The sequence below is a fragment of the Ursus americanus genome, chromosome 36 (assembly GCF_024610735.1).
Source record: "Ursus americanus isolate L20-20 chromosome 36, mUrsAme1.1.p, whole genome shotgun sequence".
Classification (NCBI taxonomy): Eukaryota; Metazoa; Chordata; class Mammalia; order Carnivora; family Ursidae; genus Ursus; species Ursus americanus.
Window position 1 is genome coordinate 26974155 of NC_142162.1, and position 12999 is coordinate 26987153.

General features: G+C 49.1%; 4 protein-coding genes across 5 annotated transcripts in view; 3 read left to right on the forward strand and 1 right to left on the reverse strand.

Annotated features, from left to right (window-relative positions):
* LOC123803851 (uncharacterized) overlaps positions 1–3443 on the forward strand; it is a 16811-nt gene extending 13368 nt beyond the window's left edge. Inside the window, exon 5 of the mRNA XM_087859165.1 lies at positions 2612–3443. Within this exon, the coding sequence (XP_087715291.1) occupies positions 2612–2755 (144 nt within the window). The 3' untranslated portion in view covers positions 2756–3443. The remainder of the gene's footprint in view (positions 1–2611) is intronic.
* A 157-nt stretch (positions 3444–3600) lies between these two features.
* SERF2 (small EDRK-rich factor 2) lies at positions 3601–5418 on the forward strand. 2 transcript variants are annotated; one of them, XM_045772204.2, is made up of 3 exons: positions 3601–3739; positions 4356–4464; positions 5081–5418. In XM_045772204.2, the coding sequence occupies exons 1-3, from the start codon at positions 3733–3735 to the stop codon at positions 5142–5144; spliced, it is 180 nt and encodes a 59-aa protein (XP_045628160.1). In that variant the 5' UTR covers positions 3601–3732; the 3' UTR covers positions 5145–5418. The 2 variants fall into 2 exon arrangements, with proteins under 2 accessions (XP_045628160.1, XP_045628152.1); XM_045772196.2 differs by having other exon boundaries at positions 3673–3739; positions 5058–5418.
* A 268-nt stretch (positions 5419–5686) lies between these two features.
* On the reverse strand, positions 5687–10852 carry SERINC4 (serine incorporator 4). The gene is made up of 11 exons (XM_087859250.1): positions 10749–10852; positions 10104–10280; positions 9755–9933; positions 9239–9318; positions 9017–9110; positions 8540–8751; positions 8036–8360; positions 7560–7632; positions 7085–7133; positions 6783–6936; positions 5687–6599 (listed from the first exon to the last, which is right to left on the reverse strand). Exons 1-11 carry the CDS (start codon positions 10845–10847, stop codon positions 6401–6403), a joined length of 1641 nt encoding a protein of 546 aa, XP_087715376.1. The 5' UTR covers positions 10848–10852; the 3' UTR covers positions 5687–6400.
* Positions 10853–11278: 426 nt separating this feature from the next.
* Positions 11279–12782, forward strand: HYPK (huntingtin interacting protein K). The gene is made up of 4 exons (XM_045772216.2): positions 11279–11660; positions 11994–12049; positions 12415–12466; positions 12614–12782. The coding sequence occupies exons 1-4, from the start codon at positions 11499–11501 to the stop codon at positions 12707–12709; spliced, it is 366 nt and encodes a 121-aa protein (XP_045628172.1). The 5' UTR covers positions 11279–11498; the 3' UTR covers positions 12710–12782.
* The last annotated feature ends 217 nt before the right edge of the window (positions 12783–12999 follow it).

The window sequence follows — 12999 nt, forward strand, 5'->3', positions numbered from 1 at the left end:
GCTATGAGATGTGAGGGCAGGTACCATAGATGGCCATTCCTGCCATGTCAAGGGATCTGGGACTGAGAAGATGAAACAAAGACAAGAGACATGGAGGCATTCCCTGTTACCTTGTGGCTCTTGATGGGCTAGCCTGAGGGAGCAGGGCCTTACCGCCTTCACACATGCTATTACCTCTCCTGAAATGTTCTCCTTGCCTCTCTTCTGTTGGCCTCACTCCTCATCTTTTTGCCTCAGCTCAAATGTCACTTGCTTCACTTCCCTAATCAAAGTTAAAGTCTACAGGTATACTCCCTTCACAGAACTAGCAGTACTATGATTTCTTACCAGGACAGGTAGAAGAACTGTTCACAGACAGTCTTCATTCAGATGATACTGAGACCTGTATTTTTTTTTTAAAGATTTTATTTATTTATTTATTTGAGGGGGGGGGGCATGTGCTGTGGGGGAAGGGCAGAGGGAGAAGGAGAAGCAGGCCCCCTGCTGAGCAGGGAGCTGGACATGGGGCTCTATCCCATGTCCCTGGGATTGTGACCTGAGCCAAAGGCAGATGCTTAACAAACTGAGCCACCCAGGTACCCCTGAGACCTGTTTTGATGGGTAGGTGCTTTTGCTGTGTACCCTGTTAAATATTTTGAATATCATCCTTGCATAGAATCTGTTATCTTCTTTCACAGTCAATTTGCATATATATACAAGCTGTTTCCTGTGTACACTATATGTTCTCTCTCTCTCTCTCTCTATATATATATACTTTTTTTTTTTTGCTTTTTTTGTCACTGTATACCTAATGTCTAAACGATATTTGGCACATAGTTGGTGCACAACACAGTATGTGTTGAAAGAATGAGTGAATTTTTTTGGCAACTCCTGGAAAAATTAGACTGGAGGGGTGTGGCGAGTCCAGGTCCTGACAGGATTGGAAACAGACTCTTGGTCATGGGGGTAAGGTGGGGTGAGTGGATAAGAGGAGACTGGTTATAAGGCTGTTTTACTCTCTCACCCACCTGAGATGCTGGAGTTGCTAAGGAGGTAGCAGGTGCCAAAGAGAACTTGCTTCCTCATCCTATACTATTTCACTCACAGTGTGGCTTGGTTTTCCCCATGGGGCTGGTTCTGTGGTCTCTTTACATGCAAGGGGACCCAAGTGACTTGGCTCCATTGGGAACCTAAGGCTGGTAAGCCAGATAGCCCAAATTTTGCTTATGAATTGTGGTCAAACTGCTGCTGTAGGTCTGCAGGTGATGTCCCCACCCTTCAAGTCAGTTTCCTCATCATCCCACTTTGTATCTGGGGTCCTTAAATCCTGCCTTACCTCCATCTCTGTTTCAGAGCCTTAGGTCCTCATTCTCTATAATTTATTCCCTCTCAATTTTGTGATGAGTTTAAATGGAGGTATTTTCCCTCCCTCTTGGCTATTGGCCAGCAGCTTCAGTTCTTTACCACATGGACCTCTCATGAAATGGCAGCTGGCTTCCCCCAGAGCCAGTGATCCAAGAGAGAGAGGAAAGCGAAGCCACAATGTCTTTTATGATTTAGCATCAGAAATGACATATCACGGGCTCCTGGGTGGCTCAGTCGGTTAAGTATCTGCCTTTAGTTCAGGTCATGATCCTGGGGTCCTGGAATGGAGTCTCACCTCGGGCTCCCTGCTCAGTTTCTCCCTCTGCTCCTCCCCCAGCTTGTGCTCTCTCTCTTAAATAAATACAATCTTAAAAAAAAAAAAAAGGAAAAAAAAAAGAAGTGGTATATCATCACTTCTGCCATATTCTATTGGTCGCACAGACCAACCTTGATTCACTGTGGCAGAGGACATCACAAAGATATAAACACCAGGAGGGAGGGATCATTGGCGGCCATTTCAAAGACTGGCTTCCTCAGAAGGGTTAGAGAGATTTAGAGAAGGAAAAGGAAGTTTTAGGACTTGGAAGAAGGGAGATGGAGGAGACATTAACTGAATGCCTATTCTGGGCCAAGCCCTTTGTATCTGTATTAATCTCTTACACAACACTAAGGGGTAGAGATTATTCCCATCTTTTACATAAAGGAATTGAAGCATGGAGAAAATAAGTGTCTAAAATCAAATCCAGTAAGTAGCAGAATCAGGATTTGTACTATGTTACGTATGCCACCAATGTTGATCTAGTACATTTAGTATGTACCAAAGGGTGGGACATATGTTTCTTGTGGTATGAGAAGTAATTTAAGGTCGTACAGAGACATAGAATTAAATAACATTGAAAATATATTATTTTTAATCCTCTGTATCAAGAGAAAGCTTCAGTTTCAAAGACTTATGCCTTATTACCTCTCTAAAACTTGTTGAATATCTTTTTAAGAAAGAGAGAGCAGGCCCCAGGCTCAGCATCTTTGACAATATTACTTTGGTAGAATTTGATAATATATTTCATTTTCATTGTATTGACTTTCAAGTTACTTTCTGTTTGTGGTCAGGTGATACTGATTTTAAATTTACTAAAGGATTATGAAGCCTGATTTATAACTTTTATTCAAGTTTTGTATATTTTAAGTAATAGTAGTTCAAGTGATACTTTGGTATGGCAAAAATTGTGAGGATGGCACTGACTGAGGTTTATTGTCTTCCCATCAGATCTATGTTGAAGGGGAAGCTAGTTTGAAGTTCCAGCCTCAACTCCACTCTGTTATGAGCACCAACTGGAGAGAATCACATAATAAAATTTACAAACAGTCCTTTCCTGTGATATTTCCTAAGCATTTCTCCCTTATCCAATGAATTCGTCAGGACTGGTGGGGAGTCTTGTAGACAGATAGTGGAGCTGGGAAGGAGAATGAGTTTAATGCCTACACTTCCTGCCCTATTCAACTGTCTCTTACAAACCAGATGTGGCTGGTGCAGGTAGTATAGTGGGGAAACGTCCAGAGGGAGAAATGGATACAGTATGTGCATTTCCCAGTCTCTTAGTCCTTGATCCAACTCCATAGTCTGTGATTTTGGGGTCCTCGAAAACTTCCAAGCTATTGCATCTTTCCATTTATTATTTCTGTGGGAAACGAACAGGACCAAAGTTTTAGGACACACGGGAGGGATGTGGCTGCTAGTTTCTATGGGAGGGGTTTGCGGTGAGGGTACAATGTGGTTGGAAGGGGGTTTCTGAAAGTTACTTTTTTACCTGATTTTACCTTATAGGTGAACAACTCGTGTCTAAATAGGCGGTTAGTGGAGGATAAATCCTAAGTAACAGGGCCAAGTACTGATAATACGGAAGTCCCAGAGTCCTGATAATACATAACAGACTAAACCATTTCGGCCCCCACGATACCCCGCCCTCCGCCCCCTACCGTTCCCTTGGGCAAGTCTGTCGGTGTCCCAAACGGTCCCCGCATGAGGTCACTGTGCCAAGTCACGTGCTCGAGCCCGCGGGAACGCCACATCGCCAGCCGCACCCCTCCACCCCCACCCTGCCCACGTGATCCGGCCTACTTTCTCCCCGCCCGACCCAACGCCTTGCTCAGGAAGCCCCGCCCCACGCAGCGCACTCGGACTGCGAACCTCCGCCCCACATCCGCCCGGGCTGGAGAGTGGCCCTCAGCCCCACGTGTTTCCTTCTGCCCAATGAGAGACTGAGTCTGAGCTCAAAGGGGCGGGGAGGAAAGGACGACTTCGTTACGCTGGGAGAAGGGGGCGGGGCCTGCAACGTCGGACAGAACGAGGGGACGCAACGGAGGCAGGCCGGAGCCGCTGCCGTCGCCATGACCCGTGAGCACTGAGACCTTCTCTTCTTACCCCCTTCTCCCTGTCCACCCTAAACACGACTGCCGAATCTTGGCATTGTCCTCCTCTTGGCTTCCCCAGCGAGGCCTTCCTCTGGAAGCGCTCTTTGAGACCCTCACACTCGGCGCCGGAAATCGGCCTTTTGCCCACCGCCACTTCTTGAGAACCCCCCCCTTCTCCCGCCCCAGTCAAGCAAAGGCCCTCCGCGACCTCCCGCGGCGTGGCGAGAAGCCCCGCTGCCCTGTGATAGGCCCAGAGCCCCCTACTCCAGATCCTACAGCCCATCCCCCACGGAGACCCAAACTGTCCACACACCACCTCCAGTCTGGACCCCCGTGCCGCCCCGAAACTCGAAACACGCCTTTAGCGGACCCCTCGGACCGTCCTCCTTCCACCTCCCGGTTTGACCTGCCCCGTGGCAGCTTGCCATCAGCGGCCCCCCATCCCCCCGCCCCACTCAGCAGCCTAGGTCCCGAAATGGGCCGGTGTCGGGACGGGGGAATGAGCGTTGGGCCCTGCTGGTGTCCGGGTGAGGGAGGAGGGTCGCCGGTGTGTGGCCATAAAGGCCCCCCGCGTCTCACCTTTTACCTTCTTTCTTTAGGCGGTAACCAGCGCGAGCTCGCCCGCCAGAAGAATATGAAAAAGCAGAGCGACTCGGTTAAGGGAAAGCGCCGAGATGACGGGCTTTCTGCTGCCGCCCGCAAGCAGAGGTAGCCCCAGGGAGGGGAGGGGAGGGGTGAGACCTGGGGTAGACCGAGGGTTGTACCAGGAAAGAGAGCTACCTCAGGGTTTACTTCTGGACTAAGTGAGGGGCAGAGTGCAGTGCTTCCTCTAGGGTTTTATTTCCTCCCCACCCTCCAAATTGTTAGCTCACAGCCTGACAGGAAGGGACTGGGGCGGGTGCCTGCCCTCGGTTGATTTCTGAGTGCCCCTGAGTCTGACCTTAAGGGCAAGGGCAGGGAGCTTCACATTTCAAATGCAGTAGTGGTTATGACAGCGCTGTACTTATGGCCCTCTTTGGTGTTCAGTTTCTCCTCCCTTCTCCCAGCCTTCTCACTGGTGTTGCTGGGTGTGGTACTCAGCAAAGAAATAGACTTGGGCCTGTGTGGCCAGACTTCTGACCCCTTAGGCAACAGCCAGATAGAGACTGATTGCCTTTTAAGCCTCAGCTCTCTTCCTCTTGTTCTCCTAGGGTGGGAATACAGCAGGCACACGCTGAATTTTGTCCCATCCACTTCCATCTTATCCTTTGTGCCCTTCATCCCCCTGCATCTTGTCCTTTTTGCCCTCTGGTACCTCCCAGTGCCCCATCATCTCTACCCCCAGGGACTCGGAGATCATGCAGCAGAAGCAGAAAAAGGCAAACGAGAAGAAGGAGGAACCCAAGTAGCTTTGTGGCTTCGTGTCCAACCCTCTTGCCCTTCGCCTGTGTGCCTGGAGCCAGTCCCACCACGCTCGCGTTTTCTCCTGTAGTGCTCACAGGTCCCAGCACCGATGGCATTCCCTTTGCCCTGAGTCTGCAGCGGGTCCCTTTTGTGCTTCCTTCCCCTCAGGTAGCCTCTCTCCCTCTGGGCCATGCCTGGGGGTGAGGGGGTTACCCCTTCCCAGTGTTTTTTATTCCTGTGGGGCTCACCCCAAAGTATTAAAAGTAGCTTTGTAATTTCTTGAGCGCCTGGTTTGACTGGGGATTTGGGGGGGTGGGGATGGAGGAATGGCTGCCCTTTCCCACCAAAAGGGGAGAGAACTTTAGGTTCTAAAGGTGGTAGATATGTAGACTAAGTGAAACATCACAGAGAAATTCTTTATTTTACTACAACAAACAGACAAGTACTCCAGGTATGTGGCAGAGGAATCCTCTAAGAACCATAGGAACTTCTTTTCTGTGATTTTTTTTTTTTTTGTCCCCCACCCAGACCTTGAACACCATCCCAAGGATGGAGTTGAGGGTCTAAGAAGAAGGCTTTGAGACCTAGGTTTATGCCCCTCTTTCTCATTCTTCCTCATTTTGCTCGCCTGCTTGAAAGTTGGCCCCCAAATCCTGCTGCTCACTGACTTCCCATGGTCAGCTGCTCTCTGGTGGTCACATTCTCTTCTGTTCTGTCATTCTTCATGGAATGAGGGTGGTTTTTGTCTTCCTTTGACCTCAGGATCAGGATTAAAACCTAGGGTGGTCTCTGTGTTCCTTTCTTTCTGTGTCCTGGTTTGTTCTGGGCTGCTTATCTCCCTGTGCCCAGGGCTGAACTGCTTATTTTCCTTTTTATCTCCAAGGGCAGAGCCAAAGTAAGTCTTCAGTCCCTGTTGGTCTTTCCCTGCCCCCATCTCCACCGTGAGAGCCAGGAAAGGGCTGGTGCTGCACTATCTGCTGGGATCAGCAGTGGTTCCTAAGGTGTTGACTTGGGAGTTAGGTTCTTGAGTTGGGATAAAGATGTAACAGTAGCTCCAGTGAATTAGACACTCTGCCCATGGCATTAGAGTATGTATGGCCACTTCTCCTATTCAGACATAGTACTGACTTCAGTCTAAAGGGAGATAACTGCCCGTTGTGTCCTTGAGGTAGCTGCTGGGCTGGGCAGTTCCTGAGTCAAGACTGGGAGTATGACCTCCAGGGGACCCCAGTTTGTTAACAGAACCTAGACTGGATATTTGTTATCTTGTAGTACTTATGCGATGGCAGTGTTGCCTGAAAGTAGGAGGTGGCTGGGAGTCCTGGGTGGGGGACCAACAGAGTGGTGCCAATAGCAGCCCAAGATAGAGGAGTACACAGGCCCAGCATGAGGCAACCTTGACCCAGAAGGTAGCCCAGCTACCCTTGGTGAAGGTCTTTTCCAGTTCTGCTCCCTCATAGCTGTGGAACCAAAGTCTCTGGTTAGAGAATACATAGGACCTTAGCTTTCAGACCTGACCTGCCTCCCCACCAAAGATGATGGTGGACCCATGTGTGTCTCCTGAGAACCCTTAGGACTGGCCTTGAATTGCTCTTCCTAAAATAGGTTTTCAGGAGTATATCCCAGGCCCATTTCCATCCTACCTGAACCAATTGGTAAGGGTAACCATGACATAGAGTGATGCAAGGAAGAAGACAAAATGGAAGGCAGAATAGCTGTAGGAGAGATGCTGGGCTTGCACTGGAGGAGCTGGAGAGGGCTCTTGGTCAGCTGGCCTGGCAGCCCCACCCCTCTGCCCTGGAGAGAGAGGGAAAGACTGCTGGGAGCAGTGTGGCTGAAACACTTCTTCCCTCCTCCGCCAGCTTCTTTTGTGAAGGCGCCCCAGGGCTCTTGGGCACTCTGCAGAAATCTACACTTTTTTAGGGACATTCTTAATGACACTTACCTTCTGTTGGTTTCACTGTTTCAGGGCAGCAGAAGCAGAGTGAGGGCTTCTGTAAAACAAAAGGCAGCATGTTTTGGAGTGACTTTTTAAAGAAAGAACGTGAGGGTATTAATATAGGAAACTCCCCTTTGAAAAGATCAGTCTGGTGTAAAAAGTGGAGGCACATCTGGGTTCAAATTCTAGCTCCAGCATATAACTGGCTGTGAAAACTTTGGTTAAGATGTTTAACCTTTTGTGCCTCAATTTCTCCATTTGTAAAATGGAGCAAATACCTACCTCACAGGGTTGTTGTGAGGATTAAATTAAATGAGATTATGAATGTAAAGTATCTAGCACAGTGCTTAGCACATTGTGGGTGCTTAATAAAAGGTAATAGCAGCTAGAATCTGAGCATTCTGGGTAGAGATTGGTAGGGTGTGTGTGTCTGTGTGTGAGGGGGGAAGGGCATTGGGGATATTGAGCTCTCCATGCTTACCTGGAACTCATAGCTGTAAACCTTGACAATCCACAAGGGCCCAAATACCTCAGCCAGGTAGGAAGCCTCATTGCTGAGAAAGAAGAGACAGTTCTCAAGCAGGTCCAGCACATAGCAGGAGGGGTTGCCTGAGAACATGTACTGCTAGCTGGTCCATATTGGTAATCCTCAGGAGGGTATTATATTCCCAGAGCCTGTTTCCCCCAAATATTTATAAATCTTGGCATGTGAGGGCCCTAAAACCTTTGTACATATTTTTAATTCTCAAGTCATTCTCCCTGCCCCCTTCATCTAATACAGATCATCTGACAAGTGCTATTCTTAGAAATTGTTTCTGTTTATGGGGAACTTTCCTCACTCTTGTCTTGCTCTGAAATTCAAATAAACCATGGTCCCAGACAGTCTCCTGACCATCCTTCTCTGTCCTGGGTATCCTCCCTTCTCTCACACCTCTCCCCCTTGATACGTTTACGCACCAAGCAAAAAGGACACAAGTATACATGATGCCAGCACTTAGCACTGCCAGAGAAGTATCTGGTGTTTGCGATTCCATTTTACTCAGGCCAGGCAGGCACAAAGTGTGATTTTGTCCTTGAAGGATTACTGAGAAAGGGCAACAGAAGAAATCTGGTAAGAACAAAGAGCTAAGTATTTGGCAGGAACAAAAAAAACTTTTAGCATGGGGAGTCCTGGTCCGGTCCTTACCACTTTCTGGAGGACGGCTGGACAGTGCAGAGAAAGTCAGGTACATGATATAGCAGCTGATGACAGAGGCTTGTAGAAGGCCAGAACGGGGTTGCTCTGGGAAGAACAGAGATCATTGCTTTTGTCTACAGGGTGGTAGTTTCCACTCATACCCCTATCTACACTTCTCCCCACCCTCTGGGGGAAGTAGACAATTGACTAAGATGAGGAAAGCTAATGAATTTTCCTATACTAAAGGCCCTCCAGATTTGTAATGTTGCAAGGCATGTACCCACTGAGGCGGATGCAGGGAGCGATGGAGAGGAGGGAGAGGAGGCCACAGAAACAAAGGTGCAGACTGAGTAGCATCTTGTTGAGCAGGCAGCCAGCTGGGTGTGTGTAGTGATGGAACAGGAGCACAGCTGCCACACCTGCCATGATGTAGAATCCCATGGTGGCCAGCAGTACAGCTAGGAACCAGCGGCAGTCCTGGGCTGCACCTGTCTGCCTAAGAGTGGGAGGTGGGCAGTGGCTTGGGGCTCCCAACTCTTTTTACCCATTACTAACTGTTCCCCCTCTCCCAGAACACTGTGTAACTACCCATCCCACCTAGCCCAAGAGTCATCACATTTCTGAGCTTTTTGGTCCTGCTCAGTGGGAAGTTACGGGACTACTGACCTGTCATGCCCTTTGTCCAACCACACTGGGTTGGACAACTTTCCCAGGTCAGACAGTCTTCGCAGTAAGAGCCTTTAGGTTTAGGTGCTCCTTACCAGTTTTTGTTCCAGGAATGGGCAAAGGCTGTAATAAGCACCAGCTGCAGCAGGATGAATGTGAAGCCTCCACAGATGCCAATGTAATGCCAGGCTGCAAGGGGGGGCACCAGTGGGAAAATGTAGCTGACTATGTCATTACTCCTTGTTTTCCTATCCTCTCTTTTTCTTAGCAAATCTATTAGCTTACTTCTACTGATTAGGATATGAGATGGAAGGTACCTGGGAAGAGATGCTCATCAGGGATGCAGAAGGCGACAGCACAGAGACCTAGCAGGAACAGCAGTTTGAGGAGCCAGAAGCTGGTTAGGAGACAAAACAAGACTCAAGAAAAGGCAAAGGAGAGTGAACAGTGCCTATGGAGGAAGGCAAAGGAGAAAGCAAAACTATAGGAAGGGAGAGAAGAGACAACTAAGTAGGAAAGGAGGAACCAGTCCCATCACAGCCTATTCCAAATTCTAACTCTCAGACACCTAAATAATAACATCTGGACAATGTTTCACAGTTGACAAAGGGTTTGCGTATAATAACCCCACTGTTATCTCCATTTTAGAAACTAGAAGTTCAAAGAGGGTAAGTATGTGTCTCATGGTCACACAGTAAGTATGGCGGAAGCAGGAACTCAAAGCTGTTTTTGGACTTTTTACACACTGTTACTTCATCTTGGAATTTCCTTTACTCAGATTATGTCTACTTCCCTCCCCATTCTCACCTCACCCAAAGTGTGTATACACAAACCTGTTATGGAGCTGTGCCCGCAGGCTGGTGGGGGAGTGGAGCTGGATTAGCAGCACAGCCTGCAGCAGGTGGAAGGTGGCAGTTCCTGCACATACTCGGTACACAGCTCCAGAGCCACTGAGCACTGGGCAGTGAGGGTGGCCAAACAGATGGGCACACAACCCCGAGGGCATCTGGATCTGGAGGGAGAGTGCGTATGAGAAATGGCAGGGCAAATCATCGTATATAGAGAGGTACCTGCTTCTCGTGGGTATATCCACTTTGGACCCTACCCCCAATCTGAATCTTTTGTCTGAGGGTTTCTCCTTTTTCTCCTTTCTCCTGTTGCAGCCCAGACCCTCCCACTTACCCCATGTGCCTTCCCCCAGACCCTTTCCACTACTGTCCTTGATAGCAGGAGGCAGCAGACTGCTGAGGACCCCACATGGAGGAGGATGTAGAACAGTCGGCTACAAGTAGACTCTGTGACAAGGGGGCATCTAAAATGGCAGCAGCAGGTACAGGGAACAGGCCCACAGCAGGACACCTGGGGGTAGAGCAGCAAGATGGAGATTTGCTGAGGAAAAGCTTACATTAGTGTATGCATTAGATTAACCCATGAGGCTGAATTCCAAAATTTCCCTTTCCCTTTTCTTCTCTCCTTTCACTCAGGAATTCTCAGAATCTGGTTCCAGGCTATTTAGGATTGCCTTCCACTGACATCAAGTAGAGCTTTCATCATAAGAGCTGATGCAGGCTTGAGCAGACCTTCCTAAAAGCCTAAGTCACACCTGGCTCTCACCTTTCTGTAGACCTGCAAATCTGGTACTGGGAAAGTGGGAGGAGAGGTTTAATAATCAGTAGTCTCCGGGGCAAAGAAACGGAAAGGCCTCAGAGGGGAAAGGAAGGCCTGTGGGTTTTCCTCCCCAGCTTCAGCTACCATTCCCTTCCATTTTTTCCAGATAGTTCTTGCTCTGGGAACCTTTCAAGCCCCTTTGCCCAAGTATGCTCTCACCTGATAGAAGGGAGGATTCACCATGACACTGCTGCCTTCAGTGCGTTGTGCCAGGCTGAGGGAGGTGCTGGGGCCTGTGACAGCCTTTGCCCCCACCATCCTTGTCCCAGGGATTAGGCCCAGGTCCACCAGATGGAGGGTAGATGAGAAAGTAGCAGCTTTCTTTTGTCCTCAGCCATGGGCTGCCACAGTGCTGGGGATGGGCACCCGGTCTAAGGCAGAATGGGGAGGGACATCGGGAAAAGAACACCAACCTCCAGGATATGGTAAATGCAAATGTCTCTGTAAAGCTACTTTCTCTTCAGGGCCTTTGGGCCACACAGGCTGTTCTCCCCAGATTAGGGAGCAGTCTGCAAATCTGGCCTCTAGTGGATTAGCATTCTTAATTGGTTTAGGATTAGACGGCAGTCATCCATCCTGGTTGGAAAGAACTGGTGGGGGGGAAATGGGATGGGATGCAGGGGGTAGAATCTAGGTGAAGAGAAGGTAAGGATGTTGGTTGGGAAGGTCTGGGGTGGTGACGGGCTAGGTGTGGGAGAAGGCCTTGCAGAAAACAACACTAAATCCCCCCAACGGAAGTCAGAGAGGCGACCCGCTTTCCTGGCTGAAGTTTCTAGAACCCAGAACATTAGTGAAGGTGTGGCCCGAGGACAGCCCCGCCTCTTCCTCTCCGGGCGGAAGTTTCGGGGCAGTTACCGGAAGTCTTCGTGAGGTGGGGCGGGGCCTGTGCAGCGGCACGGTGGGAACGATATGGCTACCGAGGGGGATGTGGAGCTGGAGTTGGAGACTGAGACCAGCGGCCCGGAGCGGCCTCCCGAGAAGCCACGGAAGCATGACAGCGGTGCAGCGGACCTGGAGAGAGTCACTGACTACGCGGAGGAGAAGGAGATCCAGAGTTCCAATCTGGAGACGGTGAGGTTGGCCGTGAGCGTGTCTGGGCGGGCTGAGAACGGAGGGGCCTTTCAGGTTGAAACTGGAATCCCGGCTCCAGGACGGGCTCCCCGTCCCGTTGGCGGGAGGAGGCAAGAGGGAAACCGTCACTGGAAGCCCGCCGCTTGCAAAAGGGAGCTTGATGGAGATTGTGTTTAAAGTGGCCCTCAGGTGCACAGAATTAAGTTAAATCTAGGCCTTGGTTCCTGATCACTCGTCATCATGAATAGACCCCCCCCCCCGACCCGCTTATTGGCTTTTTAGATTATTGGGAGTTGTGGGTAGCAGAGCGGTAAGTAGATCTGTTTTTCTCAGGCCATGTCCGTGATTGGAGACAGACGGTCCCGGGAGCAGAAAGCCAAACAGGAGCGGTAAGTCTTCTGTGTGCACGGCCAGCCCTACCAGTTCCTCTCTTTTCCCCATACGAAAATAAAAGCCATCGTTAAGCCTTTGTACCTTGTACCGTTCTTCAGCTCTGTCACCAGTTTCTGCATATATAAGGTTTACAATCTTACTTTCTTGTTGGTGGAAGGAAGGGCCTAACAGCACCTGCCTGCTGTTAAGACTCGAGGGGAGGAGAGGGGGATATTAGGTGAGGGGGTGAGAGTCATTTTGTATTTTCACTCAACAGTGTTTGTCAGGAGTCCTTTATTTGTAAGGCACAGCTCGGAACGGTCTTTCTGAGAGTTAATGGTGGAGGTAGAGAATGAGGACTAATGTACGTGAATATTTGCAGGGAGAAGGAACTGGCCAAAGTCACCATTAAGAAGGAAGATCTGGAGCTGATAGTGAGTAATAATGCCTAACTGTGTATGGGCAGAGGTTACATTGCTTATTTGGGGTTGTTTACTGAAACAAGTAGAATCAGCAAGTCTTGGTGGCATTGTAATGCCCCAGAAGAGACTTAGGTAACATCATTGATCCTTTTCCTACAGATGACAGAGATGGAGATCTCAAGAGCAGCAGCAGAACGGAGCTTGAGGGAACACATGGGCAACGTGGTAGAGGCTCTTATTGCCCTAACCAACTGATTTGTGCTTTCTCAGACCCACTCACTGGATTATTTTATTTCAATAAAGATGTAGCTTTTTTTTTTTTCAGTTATCATCTTGGATCAAGTGTTATGTATATTATACTGTATTTTATTGTGGGAAATTTACATGTTGGAATAGAACTGAATTTAAGCAACCCTCTTTCCCCCAGGCCTTAATGAAGTCATGTGAAGGATCAGTGTAGAATCATACCTCGACCTCATGTTCACATGCAGTTGCTAGGTGGCAGGCCAGGTTCATTCATCTGACTAGCTTTCAGTGGTATTTAG